The 18,870-nt window shown below is 41.5% G+C and overlaps 2 protein-coding genes and 1 long non-coding RNA gene across 12 annotated transcripts in view; 1 reads left to right on the forward strand and 2 right to left on the reverse strand.

The window, feature by feature from the left end:
- The window catches only part of LOC109898041 (nucleoprotein TPR), a 41,030-nt gene extending 37,438 nt beyond the window's left edge, over positions 1–3,592 (reverse strand). For all 6 annotated transcript variants that reach the window (XM_031833533.1, XM_020492797.2, XM_020492800.2 and 3 more), the window contains exons 1-7: positions 3,411–3,592; positions 2,700–2,804; positions 2,360–2,433; positions 2,177–2,273; positions 1,971–2,074; positions 1,682–1,846; positions 192–365 (exon numbers count right to left, since the gene is read on the reverse strand). In XM_031833533.1, coding sequence (XP_031689393.1) covers positions 192–365; positions 1,682–1,846; positions 1,971–2,074; positions 2,177–2,273; positions 2,360–2,433; positions 2,700–2,804; positions 3,411–3,561 — 870 coding nt within the window. In that variant the 5' untranslated portion in view covers positions 3,562–3,592. The remainder of the gene's footprint in view (positions 1–191; positions 366–1,681; positions 1,847–1,970; positions 2,075–2,176; positions 2,274–2,359; positions 2,434–2,699; positions 2,805–3,410) is intronic.
- On the forward strand, positions 3,523–6,599 carry LOC116375812 (uncharacterized). Of its 2 annotated transcripts, none has more exons than XR_004211192.1 (2): positions 3,523–3,627; positions 5,458–6,599. It is a non-coding gene; the product is annotated as an uncharacterized LOC116375812 (long non-coding RNA). The 2 variants fall into 2 exon arrangements; XR_004211193.1 differs by lacking the exon at positions 3,523–3,627 and adding an exon at positions 4,582–4,688.
- Positions 6,600–8,231: 1,632 nt separating this feature from the next.
- On the reverse strand, positions 8,232–16,789 carry LOC109898044 (plasminogen activator inhibitor 1 RNA-binding protein). 4 transcript variants are annotated; one of them, XM_031833541.1, is made up of 9 exons: positions 16,399–16,789; positions 14,721–14,916; positions 13,440–13,583; positions 12,074–12,142; positions 11,680–11,754; positions 11,344–11,515; positions 11,193–11,252; positions 10,820–11,065; positions 8,232–9,770 (listed from the first exon to the last, which is right to left on the reverse strand). In XM_031833541.1, the coding sequence occupies exons 1-9, from the start codon at positions 16,652–16,654 to the stop codon at positions 9,711–9,713; spliced, it is 1,278 nt and encodes a 425-aa protein (XP_031689401.1). In that variant the 5' UTR covers positions 16,655–16,789; the 3' UTR covers positions 8,232–9,710. The 4 variants fall into 4 exon arrangements, with proteins under 4 accessions (XP_031689401.1, XP_031689399.1, XP_031689400.1 ...); XM_031833539.1 differs by having other exon boundaries at positions 12,074–12,145; positions 16,399–16,781; XM_031833540.1 differs by having other exon boundaries at positions 11,344–11,518; positions 16,399–16,766.
- Between the last annotated feature and the right edge of the window lie 2,081 nt (positions 16,790–18,870).

Below are 18,870 nucleotides of genomic sequence, written 5' to 3' on the forward strand. Positions count from 1 at the left end.
TTTCCTTACTTTTTAACTCTGCATTGTTGAGAAAGGGCTTATTTAGTTAGTTATATTTGGTGCATGTGACAAAGACATTTGATTTGAAAAATGTACCGATCAAATTAGCAACATCTGTAATCATGACTGATTTTGAGAGCTATAGAGTACTCATTGGAATTGAAAGCAAATCCTAGACTTGTTCTACATACCTTGTACAAGTTGGAGAGCTTTATGTTGGCATTCAGCTCATTCCTAAACTTCTCCTCCATGCTAGCGTGCTGCTCCTTAGCCTCTTTCAGTTTGCTGATCATGTCTTCAGTCTGCTTCTGAAGGCTTTCACTTGAAGTCTTTAAACTTGTCACTTGGTCCTGGACTCTGTTCAACTACAAAAACAACCGAAAACATAATGTTGACACAGTAAATGGGGATAAACCAGTCAGGTAATAGTTTAGAGACATTGTCATATCAAAAACATACTCAATAGATGAATATGAAACCAGCATGTACAGTTGTCCCAACATAACTATTTGTGATAGAAAAATAATGTTTTTTTTACTGTTATGTCTTGGTTTACCCCATTCAGACGCTAACTACGTAAGAGATCATCAACGAGGGGCTATGCTTTCTCTAGAAAATAATGAACAACGGATCATCAATGAGGGGCTATGCTTTCTCTAGAAAATAATGAACGATGTGGAAGGTGGAATGGAACTGACCTTCCACGGAGTTGCATTATTTTCCAGAGAACGCAGAGCCACGAATGGATTATCCCTTTTATAACATGGCTATAATTTAACACATTTTCAGGTAGAAATGTGTTCAACATCCACTGAAGTAGCTACTAGCAAGTTTACTAGATAGATACAGTAGTTGCCATGGTATCCAAACGTAATTGCTAGTTTAGCTAACTAAACCATCAAGTCCTAGCTTGCTATTATGAAAATTGAATTCAACAATGTCAATAATGTTTTCAATTCGACTTTTTCTTTCAGAAACAGCTCAATAGAACAGATCAGAATGATCTATAGCCATTGAATTCTACCGTGCTGATACACCATGCGCAATAGGGAAATAATGGATGCTATAGGATGCCCTTCAAGCCAATCATAAATGAGTATTCAACAATGCCATGGAGTTTTGTTAAGAGCCCTGATGCTTGCTCTAAACGTTAACACGCATCGCTTGCAGCACTGCTTTGGAAACATAAGGAATGTTCATATGAGCGATAAATCATTTTCAAAAAACTAAAAAGGTTAAATAACTCCACATCTTTATAGCGGTAGGGTTCCTACATGGCCATATTTCCATGTCACAGAGCTTGTTGACAGAAAACAAACGGAAGACAGAGTTGGACCGCCAGAGCTAATTAGGTGTCTGCGTCTCCGAACACCTGTGTATAAACGGAAGACTGACGCCACAAATGTGTTGTCAATGAGAAATACTGTCGGCTGCAACCGTGGTAAAAACGGTTATGTATGTGAAAAATTTGCATTCGAGAAATTACATTCATGTAATATGAAAATAGTCTTATGTTCCTAGAACTGTATCGCAATTGAGAATCAATTCACTTTTAGATGGAGTATTTGGCTGTTTTGGCTTCCACAGCCAATTCACCTGTAACAGAACATGTAAGGTCCTTGGACTATAAGGAGTAACGTTAGGCTCCTTTAGTCCATTATTGGGCTTGTCTTGGTCATACCTCATCCTCTTTGTTCTCAAGGCTGCACTTTAGCTCCAGGATCTCGTTGCCCTTCTGACGTGACAGGGCCAGCAGCTCCTCACTCTTAGCCTTGAGCTCTCCATTCAGCCAGGCCGTCTGGTCCTGCAACAGCTCCTTCTCCTGCGCCATACGCTTCTCACGGTACTGGAGGTAATAGGCACAACAGTGTGGATTACACATATGATGTATTGGATCATTTTAACACCTTCCTTAAGAGCTGGGTCCTATTCAAGAGTTCACAAGTTACAGAACATTCAAATAGGCTCACCTTGATGTTGACCTCTGAGGATTCGAGCTCGTCCAGCTTGAGCTGCAGCCCCATCTTTGTTGTATTGACTTCTGCCACTTTGTTATTGAGGTGCTGCAAGTCCTCTGATGATCAAATAAATCCCATAGACATTAGATAAAGACTGTGTGTGTGTGTGTGTGTGTGTGTGTGTGTGTGTGTGTCCCTCCACATAGATTCATCCATACCACTCAGATAGTCCACTTCCTGAGATCTCCTCTCCAGTGTATGCACAAGCTCCCTCTTCTCTGACTCCAGTTCATCTTTGGCTTTTGAGAACTGGACCTATAATAGAAATGTGTACATCTATATTAAGCCCCAAAAGGTGTCAACACCAACCATCAAAGAGGTGACAAGATCATGAGTCTCACCTGTTCAGATGTAAACTTTTCTTGGTTGATTTCACACTTTTTATTATTTTCCCGCACACTCTTGAGTTCTTCATCTATAGAAAAGAAGAGCAATTTCATGAAATGGTAGATTGCCATCCCCCATTCTTTAGTCATGGTCAGTAAATAGCAAAACATCAAATGTATTTATATAGCCCTTCGTACATCAGCTGATATCTCAAAGTGCTGTACAGAAACCCAGCCTAAACCCCCAAACAGCAAGCAATGCAGGTGTAGAAGAAGGCATCACATACTAGTGTTTACATGTATGCAGCAGTCATTAAAGAGACTTTGGCTGGATCATGTAACTAATTCCACTTACTGATCTTGGTGAACTCCTCTCGGAGTTTGTGGTGCTGTTCAGTCTGAGTCACAAACTGTTCCTGACTCTGCTCAAGACGCTGCACTTTCTCAAAGAACTGTTGTTCTGCAAGAGTGACAACAACACATGTCAACTTGGCTGCTCTCGTCTTGAAAGCTAAATTATAAATCAAAATACTTGAATGAAGTTGCCTAGCTACTTCCACGTTTAGCTAGCTATAGGGACAGAGAGTAGAGAAGTTCTCAACAAGAAAACGCAGGACTCTCCAATCCTATTCCTGGAGAGCTACCGACCTGCAGGGTTTCGCTCCCACCCCAATCTAGCGCACCTGATTCGAATAATTAGCTGGTTGATACACTGAATCAGGTCAGTTTCAACTGAGGTTGGAGTGAGAACATACAGGACCGTAACGTTAGCGCTCCAGCAACAGGGTTGGAGACCCTGAGCTAACGTTACCCTACTCAGTCATTCATTCACCAGGTTACGCCAGACAGTACAGCTAACGATAGCTAGTTACAGTAGCAAAGCAATTTAGACATGGTTGATAAACAATGTTGGAAAGCTATTTTTGAATCCATCATATTCCTCTGCCTTAAACTAGCTAGTAAACAGTTGTCGATGCTGCCGGTCAAGGCCATCCACGCATTATCCTACTACGTAGTTAGCTGGGGCTGTACACATATAATGACCTCCTATTCGGCCATATCTTACCACTATCGACTCTAAATTGCTCCTGGTGTGACTTGAGGAAATCTATTTCATATTGCAGATCAGAGATGAGCTTTTCCAGTTTATTTTGAACAGCTTTCGGGAGTTTCGTTATCTCAGCGCGCTCCAGAGCTTGTAGTAGCACTGCAGACATTTTCTCCTCACAAAACACCTGGATCTGAGCAGGCGCAGTGACTACTTGTTCTCAGTGACCTGTGTGGTGAGATACTTTATTTTTTTATTTTTTATTATTTTATTATTTTTTATTAACAACAAAACAATACATAAAGCACATGAGGGAACACAAGCATACATAGATTACAAACAATGGACAATCGAGCTAGGGGGTACAATATCACATTACAATTACACAAGGACCTTAAGGGACATGCATATACTCACAATTCTAACAGCTTTTTTGTTAGTAGCGCATTTAACCGTCTTAAAATACAGTTAAATTTATTTTTGTAGGGTACGAAAATGTGGTTTTCTGTTTGTAAATTTACATTTGTGTATATGAAATTTGGCCAAAAGAATAATGAAATTAATTACATAAAAATGTTTCAGCTTATTTCTATTGTATGTAAAGAATCCAAACAGTACATCTCTTCACAATAATGTAAAATCTTCAGAAATGTGTTCAATTATAAACCTACTGATGTCTTGCCACAGTTTTCTTACATGCATACAATGCCAAAAAAGATGCAACACTGTTTCTGGGTGGTAATTACAAAAGGAGCCATTTGAGTTGATGTTTTCCTTAAACTTCTTCATATAGTGGTTGGCAGGATAATATTTATAAATCATTTTAAAGGAAACTTCCTTCATTTTGTTAACAAGTAGGTATGTGTGTGGCAACATCCAAACTTTTTTCCAACAGATATTATCAATAAATCCGTGTGGTGCGATACTTGGGGATATCTTTGACTATGTACATACGTACAGAAGGCAGACCTGGATCAATATCATGCCAAATGTATTCACAAATATAAATCACTTTCCACAAACGAACACCTTTTGATTTGTATATAGATATATTGCATTACAATTGTTTTATAACTGCAGATATGCATGTCATTTCCAAGGGCCTTAAGTAAAATGACTACCATAATGATTTACACAGGAGAGATATGAGAAACATGACAGATATGGAAAACCTGCAACTCCATATTTGGAAGCGCTTAGGTCACCTGACTTTTGGCAGGGATTTGACAACAAGGAAAAGACGAGCTGTTTTCGAACACTCATACTCCAGGTCTGACGCCATTGTGAAATGATTAGGTGCGAACACCATGGTTATCGAAGGCATGAAAAAGACTGGAGTTTGCATGTGGTGAAATTGAGGATGTGAAAAACAAGAGTGGCAAAAGTTGAAAAAAGTGTGGAAAAGAATTTCTACCATAGACGTCTGTCTCACTAACCGTACTATTTGTGACGTGATTTGAGTATATAGTATGCTTGTTGGTGATTAGTATTGTTATTCATAAATATTATCCTGCCAACCACTATATGAAGAAGTTTAAGGAAAACATCAACTCAAATTGCTCCTTTTGTAATGACCACCCATAAACAGTGTTGCATCCTTTTTGGCATTGTATTCATGTAAGAAAACTGGCAAGACATCAGTAGATTTATAATTGAACACATTTATGAAGATTTTACACGATTGTGGACAGATGTACTGCTTGGATTCTTTACATACGATATAAATAAGCTGAAACATTTATGTAATTAATTTCATTATTCATATACACAAATGTAAATTTACAAATAAAAAGCCACATTTTCTTACCCTACAAAAATAAATTGAACTGTATTTTAAAACAGTTAAATATTCTTCTAACAAAAAAGCTGTAAGAATTGTAAGTGTATGTATGTCCCTTAAGGTCCTTGTGTAATTGTAATGTGATATTGTACCCCCTAGCTCGTTTGTCCATTGTTTATAATCTATATATACACTTGTGTTCCCTCATGTACTTTCTGTATTAATTTGTTAATACAAATAAATAATATATATATTTTTTTTTTATGACCATTTCCGTACTTTTAGGGCCCACAATGCAATTCTTCAAGAAATGGGCGTGGCGTCACATCGTTTTCAGATTTGAAGAAAATGGCGAAAAGTTCGCAGCCGAAGTCCAACGATAGCGGATACAAATTCATTTTTTAAAACTAATTATGACAAATGTTAACAAAATGTTGAGCAATGTAATGAAGTAAATACTTTTCAAATAACTCACACGTTATGTTTGCTGACAATTTGTTACCTACGCTGTCCTTACGAACCACATAGCATATCATTACAGCAGTATGAAACGTTACCTTTTATGATAACAAGCTACCTAACGTTAGTTGGCTACTTATATATCAAATTTGCCAGTATATTAACTACAGGCTAACTACATCAAACTTGCCAGTATATTAAATATAGGCTACCCAACGTGTACTTGACTTGATTATTCCCGTCATTCTTAGCTAAATAGTATAGTCGGTGTGTGTTCTCAATGGATATTCGGGTGCTTTCCAAAATTCTCTCTGGCTCCCTACTCCAATTTCCGAGCACACTCATCTGGGTGTAACGTCGCTACCAGAGGCAGAATAATGCACGTACGAGCGCTCAACACCGGTTGAATATGGCTGGGGTCAGTTAACGTCGGAAAAAAGCGTAATTAAATTGTTGACAGCTACACAGTCAGAGTGGTACCTCTCATTTGTGTCTGGAAGTAGCTAGCAAGCTAGCCAACGTTAGTTTGGGTGCTTTGACTGCCGTTGTAACAAATATGTTAGTTCGCTCAACTAAAAGGATACTGTTCGTTTACAGTATACTAATAGCATGTAGTATATACTCATTAAGTATGCAATATACAGTATGTTAGTATGGGTATTTGAACACAGCTTAGAAGTAATCATGCGTAGAAAAAAGTTAACACGGCAGAAAGCGGTTTGTAGATTTCTATAAATCACTGGCAGCCTCTCGTTCGGCCATGTTGATGCCAGACTTTCAAGACTGCAGAAATTACCGAGGTAAAGACAGTTTCAAGTTGGATATTCGCGCATTCAAACCACTTGAGCCACAGACTCCAAATAAGTGTCATGGTGTTGGGAAAATTGCTCATAACATTGCACAGGTCTTATTTTCACAATTTGGACATTAATTCGCTTTCCAAAGCTAATAAACATGTGGAAATGTGAGCAGCATTTTGTATTCCTTGTTGAATTAGTTAGGGAGTGTAAACAAAGTACAAACTTTTTTGACATTCGAATTTCAATAGCTCCTTGGTCATTTGACCTACTTGACTCAGAATGTCCACTGACTACCCTTCTACATTGCACCCCCTTTAGTTTGTCCATTTTCATCTCAAGATTTTACATTCATTTTTCAAAATAAAAAATGTCAATAGCTCCTTGGTCATGTGACCTAATGACTTCAAACAAGGTTCAGAATGTCCACTGACTACCCATCTATATTGCACACCCTTTAGTTTGTCAATTTTCACCTCACATGATTTTACATGATTTTTTCTAAATTTAAGTGTGAGCTTGCAGGCCTTTATTTTACATGGGTGTTAATTATTTTTTTTAAGCTAACAAATGTTCCTGTCTCGCAATAACTATCTTTCACATGGACACTGAAAAGATCCGCAAATGGCTCTATGTGGTATGGATCAAGGAAAGGAGAGGTATTCGAACAGAGATGCTTAAAGGTGCACAGGTAGGCTTCATGAAAACAATGTTTCATATGCTCTTTTTACAGTAATAGGCAGTGATTTGTCAGTCAGTGAGCTTGATAATGTGAAAGAATCCTTTTCATAGCATCACTTTCATATACTGTACATTAAGACAAATCCTACGTTGAGTTTACATGACCTGATAATGACTTGATATTTGAGTGCATTCACAATAAGCCACCTGCAGATAACTTACAAAATGCAATAGTGCATTTGAGGGTTAGTTTTTCTGATAAATAGTTATTTGATGCATGTCTTTTGTGAGTGAAATCCTTTTTCCAAAATTGATTTAGGTACATTTTTGTGAAGTGGTATGAGGGTTGTGATATGGGTAATTTAATAGTAAAATCATTTAAGGGATCAAAACATTTCTATGTTGCTTCCCCAGTATCTGCATGAACCATCAGGCCAAGTGTTTTTGGTTGACCCTGCTTGACAGAAAGAGAAGGAGGAATCAGAACACACTGCATTCAAATTCAGGTCTTAGTTATTCCATTGTACTGGATCTAATACATATTAGCATTTTACATACATTCATAAGTGTAAGATTTTTTTATGACATACTGTGAAAAACTCTCTTGACCGCTGGCTCTGTCACTTTCAGACATGCGCAGAGCAGACTGAAATGGGAAAGGGTAGCTCTTGACTTGAACCACAGGGGATCTCTGTAAAGAGAGAGGAATCCAAAAGGCACAGACACACCCCTTGACTTTTAATTGGCACCCTTGACCTGTATGTAATCTCTCCTGACTGGCTCTGTGGTGCACAGTCTGGCTAAAGTGCCAGAGGTATGAGAGACATCCCCCTTTGTATTTATGGGAACAATGATGCAACAGTGTCCTCAGAATTCATGCAATCGGCCCTTAAAAGTAACATTTCTTGAATTCTACTATACTCCGGACCCAGTGCACCATTAAACAGCATTGGACAGATCAATATCCAGACTATGCAAAAAATTCAGAAAGAAGGTCCTGACTGTTATTTGACCTTTGCCACACAATTGCACTTATCTGTGAATTTATTTAAAGAACACAGCTTTTCGTGTGTATGTGATTCTGTATTTATGTACGTGGCGGAATTGAAGTCATCACAATGCAAAAATGAATCGACCATCTTTATTTACCGACGGAGGTCTATAATGGCAGGGTTAGGATTCACACATCTGTAGAACACTAGGCTGACCCACACACAATTGTATTTCTTTCAGAGCAATTATGCAGTAGGGAGCCAGAGGGGAAATCAAAATGGAGGATCTTCAACCACCACAGGAAATACTGCAGGAGCAGGTTCACATTGTTATCAGTATACTGGGCCCCGTTCAGCAGGGTGCGATGTACAGAGCGTTGCAGATAAATGCCATGAGTAGAGATGACACGACTCCTCACTGTCTGTTCTATACAATGCATTTCAATCTGAACGTTGCACAATGTGGTGCACTGCTGAATGCAGCCCTGGAATGGTGTGTAAACAGCGTGAGAAGGTCTGAGGGCTTCCAAAGGATCTTAGCTGCATCACAAGTCACAGTGGCTTCCTGTTTTTTTCCTTACCTCAGAGCTGAACTGATGTGGCAAATCTGTTTTCACATCAGTGCAGATGGAGGAAACAAGGAGAGGAAGCCACTGTCATTGAGACGCAGCTCAAGAGGGGTTAAATGAAACCGTACAGGGGGAACGGTTCACCTATAGAGCAACGAGCTAAATATGTCAGAGGGATACATTTTAAACCATTGAAGTATTCCTTCCCCCTGCTATTGAGTCCTTTGGAAACTCTTTTCTATACAAAATACATTTTAATAAACAACTGATTTAGGCCCCACTTTAAAAGTGTTAAGTGTATCTACACTTAAATAGTTAAAATGGAGATCATCAATCCAAGGCATGTCCCTATCCGCACCACCAGAAATAATATCTCACCTCAAGATCTCTTACCATAAATTTATTTTTCTTTTCCAGGCCTATATCATAGAGGTCTAGGCCTTAGTTAAAAAAAATAAAAAATAACACAAAACTGCAAACTAAAGTAAAGTCCTTGAAATGTCACTGAGCGATGATACAGTAACCTCTTCAGAAATACCCAGTATGGTAAGAGCTAGTTGGCTTGGGTTCCATCCCTGCACAGCCTGGTTTGGAGTGATCATATAGCAAAGCAAGCTATGGGACACCACAAGCTCAAATTACAACTTTCTCATACCTTATATTTGGAAATGCGTATTTTCAAGCAGCAATACAAAAAAAGTATTAATGAAGAACGCATAATCTCTGAAAAAAATACTGTATGAAAACGTCCCTGCTACCTTGTTTCTAAGTACAAAACCTCTACCAATAATTTGCTCCGGAAGTAGCAAGAAGTCCTTTTCTTTTTTATTTCAATTTTTTCTTCTCCCATCTGTTTTTTTTCCTTATTTTCTTTTTAATAAAACGGGTAAAATTCAGTCCTCAGATGCAAGTGTCATGGGCCATGACAGTCTTCTCCATCATATAATTTTTGCTGAAGGATCCAGAAACATGCAAGCCTCGTAGAGGGGCCTAGGGGTCTGCCTGGGGCTCCTGGGGGTCTATGGGGCAGCCGCTCCATCTTAGGCCAGGGCCGGGAAGGCCTCGGGGTCATCCACGTTGGGCACGATCACCCCGCTCGGCTGGGAGGGTTAGGAAAACAAGAAGGAATGAGATTGAGCAGACATATACAGTGAAATTATGACCATATATGTTGTACTTAAACAATCCAAATTCTGTCAACTTTAAATCGTATAAATTCTTGCCATAACAGACCATTTGTAATAACACTAAACAAAAAGATGAACACAACATGAATTAAAGATTTTACTGAGTTACAATTCATAAGGAAATCAGTCAATTTAAATAAATAATGCACTAAAAATCGATGGACTTCCCATAACTGGAAATACAGATAACGTATCTGTAAACAAGATGCATAAGAAAAATGGGCCTCGGGATCTCGTTGCGGTATTTTTGTGTATTCAAATTGACAATTGATCAAATGCCATTGTGTTTGTTGTCCATAGCTTATGCCTGCCCATACCATAACCCCACTGTTCACATCAGTAAATCGCTCGTCCACAAGAAACCATACACAGTCTGCGGTTGTGCAGCCGGTTGGACATACTGCCAAAATCTCTAAAACAACATTGCAGGTGGCTTATAGTAGAGAAATTAACATTAAATTCTCTGGCAAAAGTTCTGGTGGACATTCCTGCAGTCAGCATGCCAATTGCACGCACCCTCAAAACATGAGACATCTGTGGAATTGTGTTGTGTGACAAAACTGCACATTTAAGAGTGGCCTTTTATTGTTCCCAGCACAAGGTGCACCTGTGTAATGATACTGCTGTTTAATCGGCTTCTTGAATGCCACATCTGTCAGGTGGATGGATTATCTTGGCAAAGGAGAAATGCTCACTAACACGGATAAACAAATTTGTGCACATAATGTGTGAAGTGTGTTCTCTTCTGGGATGAATTCTAGTTAACTCTACCAGGCAGATGGCGTGTACTTTTTATGTATCTGTGACGAACAGATGAATATCTGTATTCCCAATTATGTGAAATACATAGATTTATTTCAACGGACTCATTTCCTTATATGAACTGTAACCCAGTAATATATTTGAAATTGTTGCATGTTACGTTCATATTTTTGTTCATTGTAGCATTAGTCCTTGTATACCTTGTCAGTCCGGCCTCCGCGGGCCGGCCTGGTGGGTGCTCCGCCATCACGCTCGCGGGGCTCTCTGGGCTCACGCTCGCGGAACTCTCCCCGGAACTCTCCTCTGCCCTCCCCGCGCCCACGCCCCCCCCTGCCACCACGGGGTCCACCACGACCACGGCTGGGGCGGCCCAGGTCCCCAAAGTTTATCTCCAACTGGGCTGTGATGTCATTGGCCGGCTTCCGGAAGTGGTGATCATCCTCTGTCTGAAAGACGGGGGGGGGGGGGGGGGGGGGGGGGGGGGGGGGGAGAGAGCATTTGTTTCCTGCACACAGGTCAATCACATTCAGTCATCTTGACGTACATGTTTGTGGGTGCGAGGAGAGACCTCACCTTAGGGGCGACTCCCTCAGCCTCCACTGCAGCTTCAATCAGAGTATCATCTTTCTTCTCCTTTATTGGAGAGAGAGGGAAGAAAATTGAGTTAGGAGGTTACGGAAAACAAAACGAAGGCCAAGTTTTGTGGATTAGACGGTCCACTCACGTCCTTGGACTTGTGCAGCACGTATCCTTTCTTCCACTGGCTGTCAGCTCCCTCGTTGGCCTTGCGGATGTTGAACTCCACCTTGGTTTTCTCTTTGTCCTGCTGGGCCTTCCATTCATCCAGAGTCATCTCCTTGGGTTCCACTTCCTTAGGTTCACCAACCTCATTCTCCCTACAACAGACAGATTAGAAAACAGAACTGTCAGAACACGCAACTGGGTAGAAAATGGAAAAGCCATCCAGCCCACACTGTTAAATCCTTGCAAAGGAGAGAACAAGTGCACACTTTGGGGAGAAGAGGGAGATGTGGTAGAAGGCTCAGCCCTATCAACTCACTTATTCTCAGAGTCAGCGGGCAGATGCTCCTCTCCCTCAGGGGTCTCCTCCGTCACATTTGAGTGGTCAAGCTCGCTGTGGAGAGGAGAAAAAAACGAATTTAGCTTCACCTGAGTGTGTCCACATCAGCTTAGCTCCACCTGTACATTAACGCCAAATGAACAGCCCTGTGTGGTTGCACGGCATTCCCATCCACATCACTCATTCTCATACATTCAATATGCTGAAAGGTGATGCTACCAGGACAACATAGAGATTGGGTGTCTTGACTCAACATGCTGACTTTAGTTTACACACAACCACACAAGTTAAATCAAAACTCTTCCTTGAGGTTTGTAGACATACTCTGTCTTTTAGAGAGGGTGTGTTGTGCTAGGTCGGCAGTGCAACTCACCCCATCTCATCCTTGACGGTGCCCCAGTTGTGAGATCCACTTCCTCCACGCTTCTCCTCACCTTTCTGGCTGCTGAAACAACGTCTGGGCTTTAGCTCACACCTTCACTTCAATAGTCTTTCCAGCAAAAAAATCAGTTTATTTCAATGAGACAAACCTGGATGGGAAAACGTTAAATAAGTAGTTCCCCAGATACAGATTAAGCGCAGTCCTGGACTACAAAGCAAGCTCAATGGAGAATATCCACTGAAATGTATTTTTAGTCCAGGATTAGTGTTAATCTGAGTTCGCGAAACTGTGGCTCGTTCGCAACCAACAGGCGGAACCGCTACTAGCGGGAGGTTACATGCACCTACGGGCTAAACTAAGCTTGATTGCAATAACAAAAAAAACTAACACAAGGATAAAACAGCAGATCAGTTGATCACTCGTTACCATGTCAAGCGATTATGATACCACACAGCTGGTCTAGATTCTCTACTCCACGCCCCCAATGAAACTGACCTATCAGGAGCATTGGAAACCAAGGCTGATGAATGTATAAAATACATTGAGGCCTATATTTCTTTCAAACACTTCACCTTAAAATGGCAAATTAATATATGCCATTCAAGACTTTATAGACTACATTTTCATTTGATAAAGAAAGATAACTCAATCAAGATTTACTTGATCTAGTTACACATTTCAAATCTTGGACAGTCCAGGGACACCCCCCCCCCCCCCCCCCCCCCCCCCCCCCCCCCCCCCCCGGATCTTGATAAGAAATGGCCATATGAGAAAATGTTACTTTAAAAAAAGTTGTATTTAATAGATTACATAAATTGGAAATGAATAAAATAAGAGTAGGCTACACCATCAACATTAGTTTTCCATTCATACAGTATGTCGGGTAAATTGGCACAGTAGATTTGCCATGGTAAACAAGGAAATATTATATTTCAGTTGTACAGAATGATTGTAAAACAGATAAAAATCACCCGTAGTTTGGTTAACTAGCAAGATTATACATTTTCCAATGATAATACCCTCCAGAGGGCGAAATAGTGTTGGAAAATGTTGGTTGCAACCACGACTAAAATAACCATGATATCCGCGTTATGTAGAGGTAAATCGGTGGCGGATGATGATTGCCATTGAGATCAGCTGTGTCTTTAGCTCATATTGATGGTTTAAGAGATCAGCCGGTGATAATCTAGTGGCCACCTGTGGCAGCAATATACCCCGTGTTTCCCAGCCCTGGACTAAAAACTTTAGAACAGAGATTCTCCATTCGAGCAGGAAATAGGCCTAATAATGAGATACGTCTTATCCACCCTTGAGTTAAGCTAGCTACATAATTCACAACATGACACAGAAGACTTACGATCGATCGTTGCCACTGTGTCTGTCAAATTCACGCTTTCCTCTGGCATCGAAGCCGTCGCTCCTGCCCATGCCTCGGCCCCTGCTGCCCAATCCCCGGCCCCTGCCGCCACCACGTCCTCTCAACGGCCTTTCCCCAATGGGCCTGGGAAGACAGACAAGGAACCAAACCAATCAGCAGCCTGCCCCAAAGGCGGGAACAGTTGATGTGTATTCATTGAGGTTAAAACATTCAGAAAGTTGCAGATAGAAATGTAATGAATAGAGCCGACAACTTTTCTGACCGATCTGTACTGTTACATCCCAACGAACAGACCCCAGTGCATGACCAGAAACACAATGCATTATATATGACCAATACTGTGAACTACACCGAAACAGTATTATAGCAAACATACCTTCTCTCTCCTTAGGCAGGACTCTACGCTGACATTTTTTTTAGGGAGGGAGCATAAGTTGAAAAATATAGACAGACAAAGAAATTCCAGGGCACAATAAAAACCATGAGGGAATAAAGCTACAATCTTTCATTTTCTAGACACACTGCCTAAAATAAAATTCCAGGGCACAAAGCAAAATATTTAGGCACATATGTGAGTAAAAAGGTCGCACTGTAGAGCCCTGCCCTAGGCACTGTTTGAATACTTTAAAAACACTTGTGCTTCTTTAGCGTAGTCATTGTTGGATTACGAGCCCCCCAAAAATCCCCTGGCTATTCATGATAGACCAGCAACTCTTTCCACAAAAGGAAGGAGGGACGCATTTTAAACGCATTCAAACAGGGTTTATATATGTTACACCACCCTTTCCCTACACACCCTACTGTGCTGTAACAGGTTAAGCTATGTGACAAGGCAAAGCTGAGGAATTATCAGTGAAGGTGGCGTGACTTTCTCTGCTGCTGAAAAGTAGTGAAGTGGACCCCATAATTAAGATGTGGTTGGGTTACCTCTGACAGCCTGAGGGGAAATAGTCCTGTCAAATGGAGAAGGGGGTTGTTTTTGTTAACACAATAAATGCCTGGTTAGTGTCCATTTTAAAAGGAAAGAACTGTACTGTCCTACATTAGAGTGCCAGTGTGGGTATCAAAGTCTTAAATGTGGACTAATACACGTTTATTTGTAAAAATCAGATGGGTTACTGTTCGGGTGGAACAAAGGCATGCACACAGACACACACACAGATCTGAGTCGTGTTATTGTTTGGGTTAGTACCGGTTTAAAAAATAAAATGATCCTGTTTGGTGCAAACTGAATATACCCCTGCTCTACCCAGTACTCACTTCTCCACAGAGAATTCTCCTCCCTCGCCAGGCTTCTCCTCTCCGCCGGGGGGCCTCTCGAAACGGCGTGGTGGCCGTCTGTCAGTCCGGGGGGGTCTGTCTGTAGGGGGGCGGCCCTCGCCCTGGAACTCACGGGGCGGTCCACCAGCTGGGCCCTGACCCTCAGGCCTGCGACCCATCCTCCTGGGACCAGGTCCTGGAGCAGGACAGAGCATAGGAATTATGAACCCCCTTATGAGAAAATGTGGGGTTATGGTTCTTTGAAAAACAAAAGGAGTACAGGGGTAATTTTCTCAAGAGCTTTGCTAGTGAAAATAACTAAAACAGGGGTGTGAATTGGTGACTACTGTCATTAAAGCGAGAGCTTTTCTCAAGACCAGTCCAAAAACGTGAGCAGGACTCACGTTCTGAACTAGAATGTAAGGGCTTATTCATTTAACATGCAGAGGAATACAATTAAAATGTCTTCTTTATAAACCTATGAACTAACATTGAACTTTGTATTATGCACCATGCCAGTACTAGCAGATGGAAACATCCCCTAAGTATGGTCCGACAAGTCCCTCCCACTGTTGACCAAAATAGACTCCCACCCCTACATCCCAGCAGCTGAATGCCCGTTGAAGCACCTGTCTCCTCTTCTCTCGGGTTTACATGTTCGACTTTGTTACTGACTGGTGTAAGTAGGATGGAACGTCCTAACACACTACAGGGGCCTCCTATTTTACTTTCAGATTGTGTAGACCCGTCTAAAGTTAGCCAGTAACGTACGAGTGCTCACTAATACGAGAACGTACATGTAACAAGTTGTTTGTCCAATTGATATAGTCGTATCCTGTGTGTTCACTGAGTGGCATGCTCGTGAAGCTGTGTTATCTGACAAAAACACCAAACGCCCATATTCTTATTCACAACCGCGATACGCCACGCAAGATGACGCAATTCCCTGCCTAGTCAAGAACGTGTTGGTGCCGTTGTACACCCCAAGCCACGAGGTTGGTCACGACGCGGGTTAATAATGCGGGTAGCGAAAGACTAGCCATCTACGTTCATTCGTCAGATAAACGACCCTCAAATGTAACCAGGAGGAGGCATTTTGGTAGGCCATCATTGTAAATAAGAATGTATTAACTGACTTGCCTAGTTAAACCCATTTTTTTTAGTACGATCGCTTCGCTTGTGGAAGTTGGCTTACACCAATGTGTAAATACACGGTTCGCTAGCTAACGTTAGGTGAACAATTTCAGTTGCACGAAACTGACAATTCGCCAATCGTGCATTTAGCAAGTACGTAGCTACCTATCCAACACTGATCAACCGGCATTTAGCAAACAAACTGACTTTGGTAAGCTAACGTTAGCTAGCTAATTAACTAGTTAATTATCCTGGCTAAACAAGGCCCCTAAGAGGCGTTTTATTGGCAGCAAAACAAGTTCGCCAGCAGGTTCGTTATCAGGGGACACAGACTACCACACACTGTTGTGACATTTTTTTTGCAACGAATGCGATAAGCTTATCAACTTTAGCTGCCATCTGAACGGACGCACTAAAGGTATCATGTCGACCTCATGGAGGGTTTGAAACCATTGCTAGCTAGCTAACATTAAATGCTGAACTATCCAGCGATAACTGCGATTTTGCAGACCAATCCGACATTTACTGCAGGAAACAGTCTTACCATCTTTCTTCAGAGGCACGGGTGCCAGAGGCTCATCTTTCTTATCAGCAGGGACCATCTTTCTATCTTTCTGGGACTCCTTTTTCTGGAGTTTGGCGGCTTGGGCTGCGGTCTTGGCGGCACCAGGGACAGGAGCCTCCTTCTTCTTGTTCTCCGCCTCCTTCAACAGCTCGAACGGGTCCGACTCGTCGTCAAATAGTTGGTCGAATCGGTTGGCTATGGCGCAGCCGAAACCTTCTTGCATATGTCCGGGCATGATGGCGCCCCTTCAGCAGGATTTTCCTCCGATTCTACGAGGCTTGGTGCGAACACTTCGCTAAATGATGCCACAAGATGGCTGGGAAAAGGACCTCCTTCTCTTCCGGCGTGATAGACATCCGGGGCCTCAACTTTGGCGCCAGGTGGGGCGTGTAGTTCTTTGATGAGGGAGAGTTTCAGAAAAACACAAGGGGCGGATCACTCAATAAAATACAGTTCCCACAACGATGGACGGGGTTAATGCTTTTGCGTTTCTCCATTTGACAAGCATGAATGTTATATCTATATCTGTTGTAGTTTTCTATTTGCGTTCAATTATATATTTTGTTTGTGTGGGAGAGCTTTCCCAGCCTTTCTATAATCATCTAAACCAACTGTATACTATACACACACCCACTAGCCATACTCACCTTCAAACCCTTTGCTACATTGTTTCTCCAAAGAAAGCCTCCATAGTTCTTTGCCATATATTAATTTAACCTTTATTTAACTTGGCAAGTCAGTTAAGAACACATTCTTATTTACAATGATGGCCAAACCCAGATGACGCTGGGCCAATTGTGCACCACCCTATGGGACTCCCAATGGACAGGACCTGATGTGATATTGCCTGGATTCAAACCAGGGACTGTAGTGATGCCTCTTACACTAAGATGCAGTGCCTTAGACCGCTGCGCCACTCGGGAGCCCATAGTCATTTGGCCTGCATAACCAAGTCTGTCTTTCAAATCTAAAACACTGTTCTGGTAGTCAACTGAGACATCTGTGCATATTTCAGAGCAGTCAATAGTTTGTGACCTTTTTTTTCAGTCAATGTTGTAGCTTTGCTGTGTATAGGACCTAGGGGCTATTGATGATTTCATTGCCTATGGGCAGGAAGGCTGATCAGCAACTTACAGTGACACAGAAAGTGTGGGGGCCGACTAGTGTGCGACCCACTTTAGATGGATGCTGCTAACTAAAAGAGAACCAGTAATCATCATTAGGCAGAAGAAAGGTCAGGAAAGGTCATTTGAGGGCAGCAGATGGCAGCCATAGGCTACTTGTCAGTCAGAGAAGAGCCAGGACCGCTGATCTCTATCTTATTACAGAGGCCTAATCAGGGTTTGAATTACTGTTTGTAGCCTATGGAGTGTATAATAATTATATTTGTGTGAAGTAGCCTCTGAAGCACTGAGATCTGGGCCTGAATTTATCAAGCACCTCACAGTGCTGATATAGGAGCAGGTCCTGTCCATAATAATCAGTTTCATTATAGAAAGGCTAAATTGATTCTAAATAAGCACTCCTACTCCGAGACATTTGATTAAAATGGACCCAGACCTAGATAGGTGTATTTTCCTGCTAGGAGTGCAGTAAGACACCTGAGCCCCAACTGATGTCTGTCAATTGAGGGATGACAAGTTAATAGTCACAGCCACATCTATAGTGGGAGAATCAACCAGACTGAGAAATGAGGACAACTAAGTTTTACACAACAGAAGAAAGATGGTTCATTATCAGTATCTTTGTTATACAGGAGAGAAGCTCCATTTTACCTCCACTTTTCCTGGCTGCCCAGTGCTCAGCCCATTCTGGCCATGACTGGTTCTGTTAAAGGTTTACTTTACTCCATCACAGAATGCTGTCTTCTGAAATAAATATGTGAAAAGTGATAGACCTTTAAATTAAGTTAATAAAATAAAATGTGAAGGGAACAATATTAGGCCATTATTCTGGTTAATAGTCTAGGCGACTGAACAGATAAAATGGCAAATTCGAACAAGATTGAGAGCCTCGATTGTTGGGGAGAATAACCTTTATTCAACCAGCTCTTACAGTCTCTGCAGAATTATCCCCCATGTGAATATGATGATTCATGATTTTGAGCCCGCAAAAGCCAGTTGCTAATCATCTCCACCATGCTGCGGATGGGACAGTGTGACAGTGATTGAGCTGTCAGGGTATCACATCTAACGGTGCAGAGGGGATTCTCCTATGAGGCAGGATCAAAGCAATTTACAACTTTTCTAATTAATCTCAGGCGGGATATCTATCTAATTATCTGGATGTCTGGAGCACTCCACAGCATTATATCTTCTTGCTTCCTTTAGCCTATTGTTGTTGAGAGAGAGAAGTGTATGGGGGATGGAAAGTGTATGCACATCAATGACCTAAATCTTAATCCTACACCACAACTTTTACGAAAGCATATAGCGGCTCAGGATTCACATG

Source organism: Oncorhynchus kisutch, linkage group LG10 (genome assembly GCF_002021735.2).
Source record: "Oncorhynchus kisutch isolate 150728-3 linkage group LG10, Okis_V2, whole genome shotgun sequence".
In the NCBI taxonomy this organism is placed as follows: Eukaryota; Metazoa; Chordata; class Actinopteri; order Salmoniformes; family Salmonidae; genus Oncorhynchus; species Oncorhynchus kisutch.